We start from the raw sequence: 19305 nt of genomic DNA on the forward strand, positions 1-19305 counted from the left end.
TGCAGGACCCAGCGGGCAGTGTGTGACCGTGACACTTCCCTACCAGGGCTGCAGCAGCTGCTGGTTCTCCAGCACTGGCCTCAAGTAGAGTAGATTTGAGAGATTTTATGTAAGAAGTAGTGTGAGAATAGTGTTAAACCTTTTGTTTTGATCATATTGATTTAATTTGAGATTATATTTTTTGTTGATATCATGGCATTTTATTTGTTTGAAGATATATCAGCGCAACAAGTGCTTCATTCTGTTATTGCTTCCATCATGCAATATTTAAGTTCTTAGTTCCTAGGAATGCTGCATACTTATCTGTGCTGCTAGCATTTGCCATGTGCATAAAGTAAACAATTTAAAGCTAAACAAGACCTGAATAAATTGAGGCAATTTGCATGCATCTTATGCAAATTGTAATAAACTTTAGATTGTCTCTTAATTGTAGAAGACTGATTTAGGGTCAAAACCTAGCAGTAGAAGAAGTGCACCTACAGGAAGCTGATAAGTATACTGTTTTGAAGTTGTTTGTTTTTTTTTTAATTTTATGGTTCTCAACACAAGATTCCACCAATTCAAATAATATTCATTTAAGAAACAACTCTTTAATCTATATTCCTGTACAGGAAGGGATGGCTATTTCCTGTGGTTCTAGAGCTCATCTGGAGAAGGACTCAATAGCAAAGGTTTGTTTCCATTTCCTGCTGTGTACTAATAACCAAGTATTTCCATTATTTGTTTCTGCTCTACAGGTTTTGCAAGTAGATAATCAATATTTTTTTAAAGAATGGAAGCTAAAAATAAGGAAAAGCTTGTCATACATGCAGGATGTCCTTCATCATATACAAAGGATGTGTTCTAGATTTTAAGCACTTTGAAGTTATTTCAGTTAGTGTTCCAATTTATGGATTTAATTTTTATAGTTGAGAATATTTCACAAGCAGAGCTTCTAAACCCTGACAGAATTGGTAGCCAGTAACCAGTACTAGGGCTCAAAGGGAAGGCAGCTGATGAGTTCATTATTATTGATTTCCTTGCAGTGCAAGAACTTGGCCTGCAGATCTTGAAACCTGTTTAAAATGAGTTAGGGATAATTAGCAGCCAGCTGTTTGAAGAGTACCTCTATTCATGGGAAAGTGGTTTTAAGTCTTCTGTATTACTCATAGTAAAATTTTTGGGTTTTGAACACACAGACAGTACTGTTCTATGTGTAACTCTTGTGTAATAAACAGTGATGCAGAGGCACATGGCTTTATCTTGTATCTGATTTTCTGATGTCTTGGCAGACAGTAATTGACAAAGCACAGGCATGGAACTTGTATTGCAACAGACACATTGCTGGGCTCATTTTTTAGCATCATTGGACGTGCTCTTCATGGTGAATGTTCTCAAGAGTAAGCTTTGTTTATACTGATGTTTAGTACTTGAAATTATTCTAAAATATACACACAACTACTAAAATAGTTACAGAAGTTCAAAAGAAGTTACACTGGTAATGTTCAGCCTCTCGTAGATCTGTACTTTTTTCTTCTGGTTTATCAGATAGTATTGGAGTGGGTCACTCTTCCTGAGTTCTTGCAAATATTGCTCTGTGTGTATTTACATCCTCAGTGCATCCTCAAAGCATCCTCATCCTCAAAAAAAAAAGAAACCAAAACCAAAAAAAGAACTCAACAAGAAAATAACCTTCATCATTTTCAGAAACTAGGAATTACTATGGGGAGATTATGTAGCTGATAAAGTGGAGCCCAGAAAAAGTGTTTCATTGCATGGTCAAGTCCTGGATGTGGACAGACTTTTCTCAGTGTATTCATTTTTCTTGAAGGTCTTGCTACATTAGGGAGAGGAATTGGAACAAGACTTCCATCTTTTAATACAAAAGTATAATTGTTAGAACATGTCCATCCTTTGCTTCCTGCTTCTCCCCATATTTCTGAATTTTTAATAGAGGAATAACAAATTGGTTAGGTTGTACTGATTTGCTTGAAATGTGTAGTCCATTTCATTTCATCACCCAGTTGTCCCTAGACTGGAATAGAAAGACTACCTTTACTATAGTGGGACAAAACTATAGTCTTACATACCTATTGTATAGTGCAATAGGTATAAAAAAGTTGCAGAGCAATCTTTTAGATGTTGGGATTTCTCTATGGACTTACTGGCATCTAAAACAGTAGAATGAAGCTGTGATAAGCAGCTGTGTTGAATTTATTAAAACCAGAATTTCACCCTTTGTTCAGTCTCAATACATCAAGAATTCTGGTCTGCCTCCAGAATTGTTAGTGTCCTTTAATGAATCTATACTATGACTTGCATAAATAGTCTTAGGAGTGGTAAGTATAACTCAAGACTTCCTCTTTGTTAAGTAAGTGCACAGTTTCACTGTCTGACAGTCATGCATCCTAGCATTTTCCATCTGGCCCTGGTGGGAGACTGGTGTTCTTGGTCACAGAGCCAAAAGAGCCAAAGAAGCCACACCAGATCCACCATTAACCTGGGGCAGGAGCACTTTTCAAAAGACACAAGCTATGAATTTGGTTTTTCTTAAACCAAAGGCTATTACATAATAAGCCAAGCATCTTCTCTATTTTTCAAGTGAGATTCTAAATTGTTGGCTTTAAAGGCATCTCTTATCACCCAGAGATACTTAACACTTGAATCATTGGCTCCTAACAATTTTACATGGTATATGGCTTGCAGTCATAGACACAATCACTTAAATTTAGCTTGAGAACAGCAGTGAGCTCAGAAGCAATTTTTAGATCACAGTTCTAGTTGTTTAGGAACTGTCTTGAATAAAAGACTAAGAGGGACCTCTGCAAATCCAGACTCCAGCCTCTGGAGTTCATGGCCAAACTTATCTGTATGATTATTATGTCAGGAACACAAGTGTAACCAACAAATAGTCTGGGTACATTTATCAGGAATATAAAATATATCTGTGAAAGCAAAAGAACAAAAGAGATGACTGTAACATTGCTGGAAATATAAAATAAAATATCTTGCACAGCAGCCTTTACTTTTGACCTGATTTTCAATTAGTCCATTATATACTTCCAAAGAATCATGCAGAAGATACTACGGCTGTTCCACTAATTATTTGAAGTTCAGGTGCAGGTTCTGCTTTACTTAATAAGGCATAATCCAGAGTGAAAAACTGCTCTGAACTGGGGAGAGGGGAAAAGGGATCTTGGATTTCTCCTATCCTAGACTATACACATGACTGGCAAGTCTTTCCCTAGATCAAAATATTCCCCTTTCAGCCAGTATTTTGTTTGTACTGTAACAATTGGTAAGTTCTGTTTTCATTCCAGTGCAAAATACAACCAGTTTACAAACTTTGAAAGCTATCACAAAACAGGGTTACTGTCCTGTAAGACAGCTCTCTTCAAGCATTTCACTCATCACTCAAATAAAACCACCTAACTTCTTGCCTTTTGTCCACAGCGCTCGTACTTTCGAACTCTCCTCATGTATGGGTTCCATTTCCTGGTGTGGTTTCTCTGTGTCAAAGAGATCCGGGACACACAGTGTGGATTTAAACTTCTTACCAGACAAGCTGCCTTGCAGACTTTCTCAAATCTTCACATAGAACGCTGGTAAATTGTTCCTTTTTTGTTGGTGGTGTTTTTTTATTTGGTTTGAAAAAGTAATTTTAGTGTTGCAGCTACGATGAAGCATGTGATGTCTGTGTATGCATCTCAGCTGCTCAGTTTAGCCAGTTATAGTATTGCCTGCATGGCAGCTTTGATCTCTGGTTATGTTAAAGTATCCTGGTAATTGCTAGAAATTCTATGTTCTTATTAAGATACATTGTAGCAAAGTAGTTGGGTATTTAATTTTATTCTTTATTTAATTTCATTCTCTTTTCTCAAAAGATGTATGTAACCCTAGCTAGGATTCTTTGGTTTTGCCTTGTCATAGGAAAAGGTAGTTGTTTAGGAAAGAGGAGAGGGGGAAAAAAGAGGAAAAAGGCCTCAAACAACTGAAAATCCCAATAACTCTTCTTTCTCCAGAAGAAATTTCAAACAAAGTTTTTCATGGTGCTGTAATTCACTCCCAATTTCTGAGAGTCCTCTCTCCTTTTACAGATATAAGCAATGCAAGCAGAGTAAGAAATAGAGAGCAGCTGTTATTATGATTAGGACAGTTAAGAGTTATTAATCATATTCAAATCTCCTATCAGTGTTATTTTTATACATTACAATTCAGTAATGCTTAACCAAAGTATTTTATGTAAAATCAATATCTGATAAGGTGTTTGTAATTGCTGAGGACTGTAAAGTGAAAGCAAATGCTTATTCTTTAGTTACTTTCTTGCTAAAGTATTTTATGTGAGGAACATGGACAGATATCTTTAATTTCAGGAAACTGAAAATTATGTGTGTTTTTTAAATTACTTTAGAGCTTCTTTAGTTATAATTTAGCTACAACAGTTCCCATATGTGAGTTATACAGCCATGACAGCTATTATGGGACTGAAGCACTGTTTTCACGCAAATACCATAATTTCTGTAGATTTTCTATGCCACAATTCTTGCTAAAAAGGATAGTTTAATTAGGTGTAATCAAACTTCTTCAAACTATTTTCTTCATTCAAGAAAATCTCTCATGGGCTTCTGTGTGCTTGACAGGGAACAGAACTGCTGAACAATGTTCCTGAACACAAACAGGATTATGTGCAATCCTACAGTCCTAGTCAATTCCAACGTGTATAGTTTCAGGCTGATCTCTGACAGCTATACTGCCCCTCCAGACTTTTGCAGTTGCAAAGGTGGTGTTTGGGCACAAGAATCTCATGTGGAACAGAGAGCTATTGTTGCATTGAACTGAGCAGTCAACAGTCAGAAAATCACTTTCCCACCTGAGTGGGTTGCTTATTGCACTAAAGGAGACTATGGCTGAGCCAGAAGTAGGATTTGTGCTGCTACCTCCAAACCCAGTCTTGATCTATAAAGCTCTGTAAATTTCACATACAGGATTTTTCTAAGTACTAGTAATAAATGGTTAAACTCATATGCGAGGCCTAGAAGTGCACATCTCAAAATTGTCTAATTTAACTTCATTTTATAAATTAAGCACTTCAAGAAGAAAACTGAAAGAAGTAAATGAGTATAATCAGTTTCAGCTGTAAAAATTCAATCTTAAATTTTATTCTTTTTTAAAATGAAGGATTTTTTTGTAATTGGATTTATTGGTTATATGAAGTGTTTTGTAGATAAAAATGAGCTTTCTTCTGCCACTTCAATTACCTAGCACCAAAAGAATGAAAGAGTAAAAATAATTGTGCTGTACTCTGTTATCCAGGAATAGAAGCAATGAAAAAGGAGTATTGTTAACATTTTATAGTAATTATGTTGTTTGTGTGGAGCATACAGGCAGATCTTCATGTCTTAGTTCATTGAGCCTTGTGTGTGCCACTAGAAGATGAGCCTTCTATTCTTGCTCTTTTATCTACAGTAATCCATAAACTAATTCTTGTATGTTTTATTATTTATCTGAAATGTGCTAGTTAGTGATGAAGAATGCTTGTTTTGTGTGTCAAGAAAAGAACAACTCAAGTTCTTCCAAGAAAGAAGCTCTTCACATAATTATAAGTCAGAAATTGCCTAAAACAGCTATAGATTTTTTGGATCTTTTAAAATTTGGTTTACTTCTGTATAGACTGGCAATGTATTTTCTGGTTTCATGCTCATCTCTCAATCAACAGTCTCTGTGTTTACCTGCCTTCTTTTTTATATTTATTGGCTAATTTAAACCAAATCTGACAGAACAGTAGAGATTTCAAGATCAAAAGCTTTGGCAAGGTGTGTGGAAAATTAAACCCTCTTAGAGGAGAGAAACTCAGATTATTGCCACTGCTGAAGAAAAAACCCTATAATAAGGTCTCAAAAGTTACTTTTCTGCTCCACAGCTAGTCATTAGCATCTGTAACTGGAAGATAGCATGTCAGTGCACAAATCAAGTATTGTCCCTTTCCCAGTTAATATCAAAAAGATCGGGAAATAAACTGGGAGATGAAGGGGTATAAGTATGTGGGGAGAGTGCATATATTCAGGGAACTTATAGTCCTAAGTGAAATGTCAACATTGTACAAACAGTTGGGATAATTGCAATGGAAATTATATAGGGACATCAAACATTCATCCCATAGCATTAGATTTCTTTGTATGTAATTGTGTAAGAATCTGAAATAGCTCAATGCTGGAAACTTCTTTTTAAGCAAATCTGGTATCTTTCCATTGCATAACATGTGTAAAAAGGAAAATACAAACTGGTTAGACATTGTGCTATAGATGTTCTGTACATATCATGAGTATGGAGACAGAAGAGTAAGAAATAGTAGTTGGAATTGTACTTCTGCTGACCTGGAGCAATGTGGCCCCAGCTGGGTCACAAAGCAACTTGTTCATACTGAAACCATCAGCAAGGGGTAGCAGAGGCACCACTCTCTTGGTACTGCGTAACAGGCTCTGAAATCTGGATTTATTTCCGCTTCTACGTCACTGCACTGGGGCTACTTGACATCCAAGGAAATGGACATTTGATTCTCATTGAATCTTAAAATCCCACAAGTGGGGTGCAGGTCTGTTAGGTACTTGAAGGGGTGTTCAGTTCTGTGTGGTCAGTGCTCAGATGTTCAGTGAATAATGGAGGAGGATGCTGGATTTAATAGAATAAAAGCCATCTGAGTTAAGCACCCTGGTCCTTGAGCCTGCCAAGGGCTCCCCAGCTGCTGCACTGGAACGTGTGGTGAGCTGCTGAAGAGAATGAACACCAGGCTTCTGCACAAACCAAGTTGTCTGTCCTGTCTGCTCAAGCTTAGTCAGGCTTGGATTTGTGGGGTTACTACAGTGCTAGGTGAAATGCTTATAAAAAATGCTTAGACTAAAATTGATGCATAACATGTTCAGTCATCAAGTTAATACAAAAGTATTATAAAATCAGCTATCTAATAATTCCCACCTGCTTAGACCCTCACTTCTTAATGCTTTCACCATTCTTTTTCCATTCCAGTGGACATTGATGTGAATATCACCTCTTTAATATTAAAAACACTAGAAAACAGACCAGAATTTTTCTTCTTGCTGCACTGAATATGATTTATAGATGCTTACATTTAAGAAATCTTGAAACTGAAGCATACAAGGAAAAATACAGTTTTATTATTATGGCAATAAGGATCATGTAACACTTCTTAAAGAGAGACCAAGATATTTCCTAGAATATTTTTTAATCTAACTCTAAATTTTAGAAGGCATTTGAAAATTAATAGATACTACAAACTGTTTATATATTCGATAGTTACATCCTAAACTGGCTTTTTTTTGTGAGTGTTCTCATTGTCTTTTTTGTTTAACTGTCCTTTGGCTGTGTATATATGAATATAAACGAAACATTCTTGAAATTTACTTTCTAAATAGCAAAGTTTTGACATTAGTTTGAAATGAAAGCAACCTTTTGAGCAGAGAGCATATGCTTTGTGTTTTAGATTCTGAATTTGATTACACAGCTAATCTGTTTTCAGAAATGGATGGAGCAGATTTTTTAATTTAAAACTTAAAAGAAAATTAAAAGAGATATAAAAACATAACAGAGACAGTTGGAATTAGTCACTTCAGGCTATAAAAGAAGATCTAGTTCTGCATCTACGGTCTTGACCTAAAAAATGTAACTGTTCATGTTAAATTTTGATGCACAGGAGAAATACTGGAAAATTAAATGGTTTCGCTGGCTGAGTTTTCCTATCCTAAATTTGATCATTGATTTCTTCTGACAACAACAAAAAAAGATAAATTTTCTTCCAGCCAGAAAATGTCTATCCTTAGGAGAACTAGACATAGCAATTACAGTCCTACCTTTATGATAAAAGGAGGGGAAATTCAAAATGTAGTTCTAGTCCTGGTTTGATGGACATATTTTTGTGAAGTGGCAATTTATGATGGCATTGTACAAGTCAGCAGATCAATGAAGAGATCCAATTGTTGCTATTACTTTTATCTATAAAAATTGCCTTGTGCACTGAACAAGGCATGCTGTGTCACATTTAAAACTGGGAAATAAACTGGTAAAAAAATGGTTCTCCAGTTTGTCACTAATCTCTAAATATGAGTTGCTGTATAAAAGTTACAGAAAAAATAAGCATTCATATTGCTGCAGGGATATTTTTCCCAATTTTGTGCCATTGTAGACCACCACAAGCAGTGGAATGAATTGGTTTTTTCCTGGTTTTGTGCATGGCAAGTAGAATTTTTTATCAGTGTCTAGTCAATGCAAAAATATTTTTGCTGTTTTAACTCTGTCTGTTTTGTCTTTTAAAAAGTCCTGCTCCTGGCTGACATGGACTTTCAAAAGCCCAAGTTCAGCTAGGGCAGTTCTGGCAGTCTAGCCCACTTGGCATCTTGTTTCATGGTTAGACCTCTTTGACCATTGGCTGTTTTCTTTGCCTTTAAGAGTTTCTTGGAAAAACATATCTTGGATGTACAAAACTCGTAAATTCCAGTTAGAACATTATAGCTGAAGGCCTGATTTTGTTTTTTGAAACACATGATACTGGACCAGAAGAAAAAAGAGTCCTAGTGCAATTTTAAAATACAGAATAATTTTTAAGGATAAATATTTTATAATCTCAAGCATCTTAAGGATTCAGTTTAAAAAGATTGAATTCAATTAAACACCTACCAACTTGGTTTTCAGATGAATTTTAGCCAGCATTGTCTTAAATTGTAACTTAACCAAAACACAACCACATGGAGAATTTTTTCTTTACTTTACAATATATGTTTGTGGTAATTAGCATGTCATGGAGCTACTATTAGAAATAGATGGGGAAATCATTCCTACCATAGATTTTTGGCTATCTAACTCTGGATACTTAGATTGGAATCTAAATTCTTTCAGGCTGGAGCCAAGTTTGGGTGTTCTGAGCTGTGTGTCCCCCTCCCAAAAGGCAGCAGAATGAAGTACATGGTGTGAATAATATCTTGCTGTTTCTGGGAGCAGTTCTGTCACAGATTAACTGCTCACAAATGGCACATGAATTGCACTTACAGCTCATCCACGGGTGTGGCTTTGATCTCCTCTAGGGTAGGCTCTATTTAACACACCAAGTTCTATATGGTTCTCCTGTACCATCTGGATCTGGTGGTCAGCAGTGTGCCTGTACTGCTGTCAGTGTATTGAGCACACTGCAGTCTGTATTCCCTGACTAACCATTCTGGCATACTGAAAGGTGGTGGGGAAGAGGGATGAAAAATGATAACCCAGTGGTATTCTACTGAAGTAATTCTCCTTTCAGCTTTGAATAGGTTGTGTTTTTTTTTATTTTCAGGAGATGTTCACTGTTACCCAAATGGCAACCACATGTAACAATATTAGTGTTCAACCTGATTAATTCCTGTGCTTTTAATCTCTTACTTTGAGCCCTGTAGTTCACAGAACTATTTAATGTTGTTGTTCTGTGATGTATGTGCTGACATTCCAGTAATCAGTTGTCCACAGGAATTACTGCAAATAACTATTAGTTCACTAGGCTAATAGTTTATGTAATACTTTTAGAGCAGCTCATGCAGTCTAATTCATCAGACAATTATTCTGCGTCTCTTAAGATTTTTAGTCATTTAAGTAAGTATTACAAAATTAGATTTAGTCTTACTACACATGATTCATAAACATTCAAAGGTGAATACATTGGGTTTTTGGCTTACAAATGTAAAATGTCAGCAAAAAATTAAATACTACCTCTTCAGTAGAAGAGACCATGGAGTGATTAATAAAATAATATTCAACCCTCATGTAAAGACAGCAGTGAAATGACAGGGCTGCTTGGAGCAGATTTAGTTCACTGAGGTAAAAAAATAATTTATTCTTCTAACTTCTAACAGTGAGAAGACCTGTGTCCTAATCAAAATCAGATTTGCAAAGCAGCTCTAAATTCCCTGTACACAATAGCTGTAGCCTCTGTAGATAAGATCTGTCTGTGCTGCCTTTGCTTGTTTTAATGCTGTCCCGTGTAGAATCAGTGGCTCTCCTGTCATGTACACGGAGAGCATGAGTCCAGGTCTGTGCGTGTGTGCCTGTCATTCCACCAGCAAGGCAGCCTGCTGTGGTCTGCACTTCAGGGGGAGCCTACCTGTGTGTGTCAGACCTACAAGCACATTTCAGAGTGGACTGCTGCTGTTGTTGCATTTATTAATAGTTTTACAGAAATGCACCTCTTAAAAGGAGAAGGTGGCTTGAAGTAGAAGGAAATAACATCTGAACTTGGCAAGCAACCTGCTAAAGTATGTCTTCTGCCTGCTCTTGATCACTTTGTCCCTTTCCATCTTTTCTCTAGTGTTAAATGGAATTACCAAAGACATGAATTCAAGCAACTCTTTAAGCATGAATGAATAATTTTGGGGGTTTTTTATTGCATACATTTCCTCCAGTGGCAAATTATTTTCTTTCACTTCAAAAGAAAACTGTCTTTGATTCAGCAATGAGAATTTAAGGCAAATTATCAGAATCTTCTTAATTGTGATTTGTGTTCAACCATGTCAGTAGTAGCTACTGGCAGTTTCATATGCTGATTTCTAAACAAGCATTAAAAGCTGCCATACTACTTGTTGCATATCAAGAGTCTGGTGTTTCAGAGCCAGAAGGCCTACTTGAGAATGCATTTACAGGAATGAAACACAGACAATTCTCTGTGCAGAGAACTGAGAGGATTAAGGTGCATTCTGGACAAAGTGAATAGGAAGGAGCACCTGACACAACACGATCACTGCCCCTATTCATTTTGCCGTACAACCTGCAAAAAATTGAGCCAAAAAAACCACATCTCTCTCAAGAGGGTTTTTGTGTTGTGCATTAAGTGGTCACTAAACTGTTGTTTGGATTCGGTTGTGCATGGCAACATAAATAATTTCTCACTTCTATGCTGCTGCCTTGAGTTCTTTAACTGAGAAAGTAAAAGGAGCACCCATCAGATCAGCATAAAGCCACAGGAGGTAGATGTCCTCTTTCATGAAACTACTAGAGATGTGGAGTGACACTGTACATTTGACTGCTTGGTCTTCATGGTGTTCAAAAACATTTAAACTGTGATTGTGACAGAAGGAAAAGCAAGAAGCAGCCTGAACACAGAGTGATCTATACCTTCAAATACAGGACACAGTGAAGTATCGTTATTGTTGTCTGTATTTTGGCTGTGTTGTGAGATGTTTAGTCAAGAAAATTAATTTCCCATCCATGTGTATCTGACCCATAGAGCATTGGTATCAACTGCATAACTGAACAGTCATTTAATTAACATTTCCACTGTCTTTCATCTGGGAGTATGTGTGATTATATTTGGTATTTTCTGTTCTTCTTCAGGGCGTTTGACGTGGAACTTCTTTATATAGCCCAGCGCTTGAAAATACCTATAGCAGAAGTTGCTGTCAACTGGACTGAGATAGAAGGTGGGGAGATAGTTCATGTTCTTAAAAGATTCCTGACATGTCAATCCAGAATAAAAGATCCAAGGTTATTGCCCTATTTACCTGGTTTTGATAGCACACAGCCTTCTTTCCATACTGAATTTCATGTCCTTGCCAGCCTGTTGCTATGGCTTGGTACAGAAAGTGTATGTGAAGGGGTAACATGGCAGAGAAACTCTGCAGTCCCACTGGAGACAATAGTAAGGAATTACAATGCTAGGACAAAACACTGTTTTGGCATGTCTTCTTGCTGCAATGTGTTAATAAATTAGTGCAGTTTTAAAATACTGTGCAGGGAGTCTGACCATTACCACTTACTGATTCAATTCCATTTCACTGTGTCTTGCCTTCCAAAATTCTCAGCTACTAAGGCTTCCTCTAGAGCACCATCTCTTCTTAAGATGTGATATTGTTTCAGACCTGCAGGGAGGTCTCTGCCACTAAGTTATGGGAAGTATAGCTCCATGCATATTTCTTCAGTGCAGAACCAGTTTAAGAGGTACTGCTTGCTTCGGCTCACTTCCCCCCATCAAATGCAGTTCCTTTATTTTTTTGCCCTTTTCATGTTTTTTATCTTTTTTTTAATCTCCTCAACACAACCCCTGGACAACAGAAATTACCATGAACTTTAGTAATGATGAAAGGTGCAAGTAGAGAATGTCCTGAGCCAAATTTACTAGAAATGTTTCCTTTCAGTGCAGTTCCATGTGTACATTGCACCCAACACAAATATTAACAGAGATGGTAGAAGGCTTGGTTTTGTGGTGTGGGTTCCTTGCCTTGCCTCAAGATAGATACCTTCGTATTATTGTTGTAAGACAAGCTGGTGGTCCTCTTCTCCAAAGCTGCTAAATAATTTGCTTAGCTATTGGTGTTCAGGTTCCTCTTTACTTGAACAAAGCCTTGTCACGGAGAGCAGTGCCCATCTTGTCACATACATGGAATTACTGCGCTGCTTGCAAACTAGAGTGTCTCACCTATGGCATAACGTAATACTATAAAGCAATTGCTTTCAAAATGTATATTTTTTATTAATGTTAAGATCTAGGTTGTGGGGCTGAATATGCTGAGAACGCAGAGGTTTGTGACTGCTTAAATGTGAGTCTTGCCGGTGCTCATTTTTTCCTAACAATGTCATTCTGATTTTCTTCTTCATTAATCACAGGTTCTAAGTTAGTTCCCTTTTGGAGCTGGCTGCAGATGGGCAGAGATCTTCTTTTTATACGACTGCGATATATGACTGGTGCCTGGAAGCTTGAAGCAAAAAAATGTAATTAGGTTATTTACATTTTCCAAATATATTATTATGCTTAATGGAACATAAGAACAGTTTCAATCAAGTGAAGTGGTGGTGAAAGCTGAGGTAATTCTTCATTGTTCCTCTGTATGTTTCATTTTTGCAGCATGTAAGTGTTTTATAAGATTGTCAGCAGAGAATTTCTACATTTTGAAAAAAGAAAGCATTTCCAAAAAGATTTTCTTATGTGGTAATCAGTTTTTTATTTTATTAAATAGTAGCTTTAACATTTCTTATAAATTCATTCAAATAAATATATCTGCTGTTGTCTCGTCATCCATCTGGAATCTCCTTATAAAAAGAGGCACTCTGTTTGACATTGTGCAATGTTCTGTTGTGAAAGACCACAGCCATTTGTTTCTGTTACATCTGGAAATGCTAGGACAGAATGCAACTTGAAATTATCATTCATGGTTCACACTGGTGCGTGTGTAGATCAATGTTATGGGAAACATTAATGGATTTTACTGAGTTATAAGACTAATGTTCATAAAGTTGTTCTCAGGACTTCCAGTAGTCCCTTGACATTCCAAATGTTTTTGTCTGAAGCTGAAATAGTTTTCCTGAAATCCAACTGCAGATCTTTTCCAGACTGTAGAAGGTCTAAGAGAAAGCACATTTAATTTTAGCATGTCTTTTATAAATGTGTTTTGCTCATACATACTTAGTAGTGCATGCTCAAGGCTAGGAGTCCTTGACATCTACAGATCTGTAGTGAAAAGGGTATGGAAAGCTCAGAGCATGCAACAGCGAGACCCAGTGTACACTGGGGACCTGTGCATTAGTAATGCCCGTCTGATGTTGTCATGCTTCAAATGAGATCAGAGACAGAGGGAGGGTCTTGACTCTTTCATACTAATGTCACAGTAGCAGTACTGTAATGTGCTTTCAAAGTAGCTGTGAATTGCCAACAGACTAAGCCAATCTGTCTTCCTGAAAATTGTACAAATTTGAAGAGCTTTAAAAAATGAGCGGTGTACGGTTGTATTTTCACATATGAATTCACTGGTGATTTTTCTTATTCTTTCTGTAATACTGACTTGAGTTTTGCTTCTCTAAGGGTTACCTCAGTTTTCTATAAAGTGCTGGAATAAATTCTCAAAAAATATATTCAGTTTGACTTCACAGGCTTTGTTCTCTTACCTTGTCCAGATACATGTCTGTCACCTCTGCAGAATCAATCATGACTCCTCATTGCCATTACTAGAATAAAATACCAGCTCCTCAGGACACCTGCTACAGTGTGGATTCGCAGAATCAGAGAATATTCTGAGTTGGAAGGGACCTATAATGGTTGCTTCTGTAGGTGCAGCCTGATGCATTCCCTTGCAGTGGGGATAAGAGCTGAACTGGAATAAAAGAAGGAGCCAACTGGGATGAAAGGAGAATGGGGAGAAGTAGAAGAGGAGTATGATCTGGGGCTGAGGTTGAAAGCCAGAGTGAAATGGAAGATTTACTTTAGCTGAGAAAGATGGTTGGCTTGTCCTTCTGTCACTCATGTAGCAGTCAGAAGTCTTCTGGGTATCATAGTCATCTCCTAGGCAGTTATTTGCAGATTAGGAAATCACAAGACACACAGGCAGTACCAGGAGACCAGGACTCACCACACACATGCTCTAAAAAAGTGTGTTTTAGACTCACGGTTGCATTTAGATTTTTGCTCTGCTCTCCTGTGTGTTCCTTCAGGCCCAGCACACCTCAATTGTTGCACAGCAATCCCAGAATCAGGGAAAGATTCTCCTGGGTTCCATTTCAGAAGCAGATGTACTGGTTTAATGGCACAGAGGCATAAAGAGGAGTATTCCTGCTCCCTCTCTACACCTGTTCTGGGGCTGCTTAGAGTCTCCCTGAAGCTAGTTCAACTCACTAGAATGGCAGGATGCCATCTTCTACATGTCTGCTTTTTTTTTTTCATTTCTTCTGAGATAGTTTTCTGCCATTTCAGTGATCTAAAATGACTCCCTTCATGGTCTAGCAGGCAGAGGGTGCAGCAGCAAAAGGAGAGCTGCCCCCTTTGGTGGCTGTGAACTTATCACAAGTTTGTAGACTGACTTGTCACCTGGAGGCTAGTACCCTGTCCAAGGGCAGGAAGAGTAAATTAAAATTCCTCCTTTTTTAAGCCTATACAAGACCTGAGGTCTTGTTGCATTCTCAAAATGAGACCTTGAATTACTCTGCTCCATCAAGAAAGATTTTACTCTGGCTCTTGATGTGTTCCAGAGACCCCACTTGGTTTTACTAAGTGGTACAACGTGAAATGGGAGGTTTGAGTAGAATGTTTCAGTCATTCCTAGTAGGAGAAGAGCTGATTGATTCACACTTGATGCAGGCCTGCTTAATTGCAGAGACTGTGTAGACAACTAAGTGCCTCAGACATAAACAAAGAACCTCCCTGATCACCAAAGCTGTCATTCAGACCAGTGCTCTGCCTAACTTGTCCTCATGCTTCTCTTTCTAGAGTTGCAGGGATACATTTATTTGTATTCCAGTGGAGTCTTAAATTTACTATTTCTTCCTAGCCTTGCATTTGCAGGGGTGACCTGCAGGAGGTGAAAGTCTTCTATATAACTCACTGTCCTGACCCAGCTCTCCAAAGACTCAAAGTATTCTCACAGACTGTGAAAAGAAAGTAAAAACAAATAGAGAAAATCTACATGGTAATTCTGCAACATTCTTAACAACATTGATGTCTGCGTAGGCAGCGCTTTTATAAATATAGATTTCAATTTAAAAAAAAAATTATATCTCGCATAAAAACCTTACTTTTCTGCACCACTTTACTAACAAGAGATTTTTTCAAAAGGCAACAATTTTAAAGTCCTCTTTGAAAAACACATGCAAAAAAAAAATTAAAACAAGTTACTAGAAAATGTTCAGTGGTTGACATGAGTTTTCTTTACTGTTACTATTTTTTATCACAACCCAAAGCACTGGCCATGCAATATCCCTTGATACACACTTAGCTTTTATCCTTACAAGCTATTTTTTTGAACTCACATTTTAAATATCAATTGGAAAAACAGTAAAAACCTTTCTTTTTACTCTCAGGCATGTCTTTGGATGTGCAATATGTTTTCTGTGACAGCTCAAAGTTCACTGCTGAGAAGTATAAGCAGATAAACACAGAAGATGGCACCAGTTTGTTCTGCAGAATTGTGTTCAGCAATGAATCAATTTGCAATTCTCGAAGTTTCTGTGCAGACCCTTCCACCACCACCAATGTCCAGGTCATGGGAAATAAAATTATAGCAATGTGTATAAGTACAGTTTGTATTTCCAAGCCACAGAATAGTACCAGCCAGTATTTAACTTGAGTTCTCTGCTAATGTTTAAGGCTCTGGAGACCTTTCCATAATTATTTATGTACCTATTGTCCAAGTGTTCCTTGAGTTCACAGGCATAATGCTGACTGCAAACTAAAAATAGTCAAAACAAAGAGACAGACGAAGACAGAAGGCTGCAATGAAATTTCTGTATCTTAGTGTTTATTACTTAAAATAACATCTAACCTTATTTATGATCTGTGTGTGTTTCTTAGGGATGCAGTGGCATGCCTGTAATAGCTCAAGGGGCATGAATTAAAGTAGTATTCCAGCACTGCTGGAGGCTGCACCGTAAGTTATCTACCTCTTTGGGATAGAGATTCAGAGGTTAAGAATGGGATGGTACCAAGTCATACCTATTGCTTTATCCAACAGCACATAAGGGAGTCTTGAGCACACAAGCCCAAGGGGTCATTGAGGCTCAGGGGAGAAGCTACAGACAAACCTTTGTTTCTTACTAGGAAAGAAATCATATTTTCATATGACCAAGCATTAGTAATAGTTGTGAGATCATAGCTGAGAAGGGTGTGCTAGAATATGATTTCATTTAAGAGATCCATCAGAAAAGAAAGGGCTAACTAGCCTCCATTTCCCTCAGTGTTTTTTAATCTACTTAACTTTTCGTTCATGGATCTGTTCAACTGCCCTGGCTGCATAATTAGATATTTCTCTGGTGTAAAAAAGAAACAAACAAAACCTTTCCAGTCCTGCTTGCTAGGCTTAGTCTTCCAAGTACCAGAACACTCTTTGGTGTTCAAGAAACAGCTGTAAACGAAACAAACATCCTTCCAAAATGGCTTAGCCACAGGTGATCCTTCTTACCTACATGACCTTAACTCCCCCCTCAGGTACATCACATCAATCAGGCTCTGCTTTCCTTGGTTCTTCATGCTCTGCTGTCAAGATCACTTTCCTCGATTGGATTTTCATCAATTTGTTGTTTCAGCAGAAAGAACTTCAATATCTAGACTGAATCCAAGCCTTTGTTGCTGGCTCATTCTATGCAATATTCTTGAAGAATGAGGTGACATGAATTCTGGCATTCCCATCTGGTTTTTGCGATGTTTTGGTGTTTCATCTGGAGTTATTCTGGAGCTGTATAAAGATCCCATTACAAAACAGAGAGAAGTTGAGTGTCAGCTTTTGGACTGGAGATCAGAAGAGGTGCTTTAACCACAGGATGATGAAGAATCATGGAGTTCTGCCAACAGTTTTGGCAAATTCACTTTGCCTCATCTCTGGAAAGCAGCCTTCCACATGTGGGACTAATCCTTATCTTCCTATCTTTCTAGGGTAGAGAAAGGTTTAGCTAATTATGTCAAGGACAGGCTTCACCCTTTAGCCACACTACTGCCTTAGTTGCACAGCACAGGCTGTCATAAACGACCCACTTCATACTCTCAGTCATCTATTGTCAAATTAGGAAAAAGGTCAAAACCACAAGGAATTTGTAACTCTTTTTTGGCTGACTTGGTCTGCCATTTAAGGTCTCAACAACAGAACTGCTGATAACTTCCATATCTTGCTGCCAAAAACCAAAACCATATCCATGGCCATCTTCCAGTTTTTAAGCCAAGTCATACATTTTGGCAGTGGTAATCAACTGTGTCAGCTCTCCCTTTGGTTGTTTTACACGTCTGGCTAGGTTCTGCCCTGGTGAAAGGTTTTGTGATAATGAAAGTTGAAACACAGATGAGATTAGAACAACCTTTACTGGTTTTCAATCAAAGAGTAAAATTCTGATCTCACAAAAATGTTTTGTGATGTTATGTTTAATTTTACTATTCTAGACAATTTATTTTCTCATTAAAATGCTTCATAAGAACAGGAACAGAATGAAAAATAGCCCATTTTCTGCAGGAGTACTGCAAGGGGACTAGAGAAAGGACAAACACAAAAATTATTCTCATAAAGGAGACAGCAAGCAATTCCATTCCAGTATTTGCTAGAAAGCTAGAAAAGGAGAATGGTTGATAACACAAGAATATATTCAGTTTAAGCAACATCTGCATGTATTACTCATGTTTTCATGTTTTGTCTCAATTTCCATGACACCTCTAAAATTCTTGCACCCACACTCATATCTGCGTATAGTAATCCCATGGCAGAATAAATCTGGACCTTTTCAGTTCACTTATCAAACAAATTAATTACTGAAAAAGTCTGTTTACCAAAATGAATAAATAAAGCTAGACAACTTAATAGAGCCATTCATCTTTAAGTATTAAACAAAGAATAAGGAATGCTGTGATTTGTCAGATCCTACAGAAATACTGCAGAGTGGAAATGTTACTCACCATCTTGTCTACATGTGTCATGTTTGTCTTTCACATACTTGCCAGTGCCTTCCTAAGCTTCATGAGAACCAGGGAAGAGCTAACTTCATATCCTGGACATTCCCCTTTCCACAAAGTAGAAGAGGATCATGATAAAGCAGGGTGACTGCTCAGGTACCCTTGAGCAATCATTCAGAGGCAAGAGAATGGGGTTTTATCTTACTCTGAGTAGACTGAAGGTAGGAAAATTCAGTGTAAGGCCCACTCCATTCCCTGAAACCATGGATGCTCTGCCTCCAATACTGAAAGGTTTTGGAGAAAGTAGTGAGGGAAGAGTGATCTTGCTGTGTGCACCCTTGCCCATCACAAAGGAATTTCAGGAGTGCCTTGAACAGACCTGCGTGGTTACAAGAATCTAATTTCACATGTAATGATTTCTCTGGGTTGTAAAATTATTAAGCATTCTTTCTATTCCTGGCTTCTCCTTATTTACTCAAGATTATACAGTAAATCAGTCTACCCCTAATCTAGAGAAGATGGGCATGATAATTTAATTACCCTCAAAAAACCTCTGCTGAATTTTCTAATGGTAAGACAAAAGATTTTGATATGTTGGAACAGAAGCTCCTCACTGTGAACAGCAAACGTTCACAGGGAATATGAAGTCATTTTTTCAACTACCTGGGACCCCAATTACCCTTCCTGCAGGCTGCACTAAAAATCCTGGGGTTTTAGCTCCTCTCCTTCTGAGATGTTCTCTATCAATGCAAGCATTAGGCTTATACTTCTGTAGGTGTGCACTTAACAGCAGGCAATTACACTCCCCACTTTAAAGAAGCTCTATTATGCACTGTGATTACTTTGGGGAGAATACTGTCTTTGCTACTAAGTGCAAATCTAATGGATAATATCACTGCACAAGTTCAAGCAATGAGCGAGAGCTTTTATTTCCATCAAGCAAG

General features: G+C 37.6%; 1 protein-coding gene across 3 annotated transcripts in view; it reads left to right on the top strand.

The window, feature by feature from the left end:
* ALG5 (ALG5 dolichyl-phosphate beta-glucosyltransferase) overlaps nt 1–13852 on the top strand; it is a 21053-nt gene extending 7201 nt beyond the window's left edge. For all 3 annotated transcript variants that reach the window (XM_077173776.1, XM_054654624.2, XM_077173775.1), the window contains 4 exons: nt 612–671; nt 3433–3584; nt 11344–11429; nt 12613–13852. In XM_077173776.1, the coding sequence (XP_077029891.1) occupies nt 612–671; nt 3433–3584; nt 11344–11429; nt 12613–12725 (411 nt within the window). In that variant the 3' untranslated portion in view covers nt 12726–13852. The remainder of the gene's footprint in view (nt 1–611; nt 672–3432; nt 3585–11343; nt 11430–12612) is intronic.
* The last annotated feature ends 5453 nt before the right edge of the window (nt 13853–19305 follow it).

The sequence above is a fragment of the Agelaius phoeniceus genome, chromosome 2, assembly GCF_051311805.1.
Source record: "Agelaius phoeniceus isolate bAgePho1 chromosome 2, bAgePho1.hap1, whole genome shotgun sequence".
Taxonomy (NCBI): Eukaryota; Metazoa; Chordata; class Aves; order Passeriformes; family Icteridae; genus Agelaius; species Agelaius phoeniceus.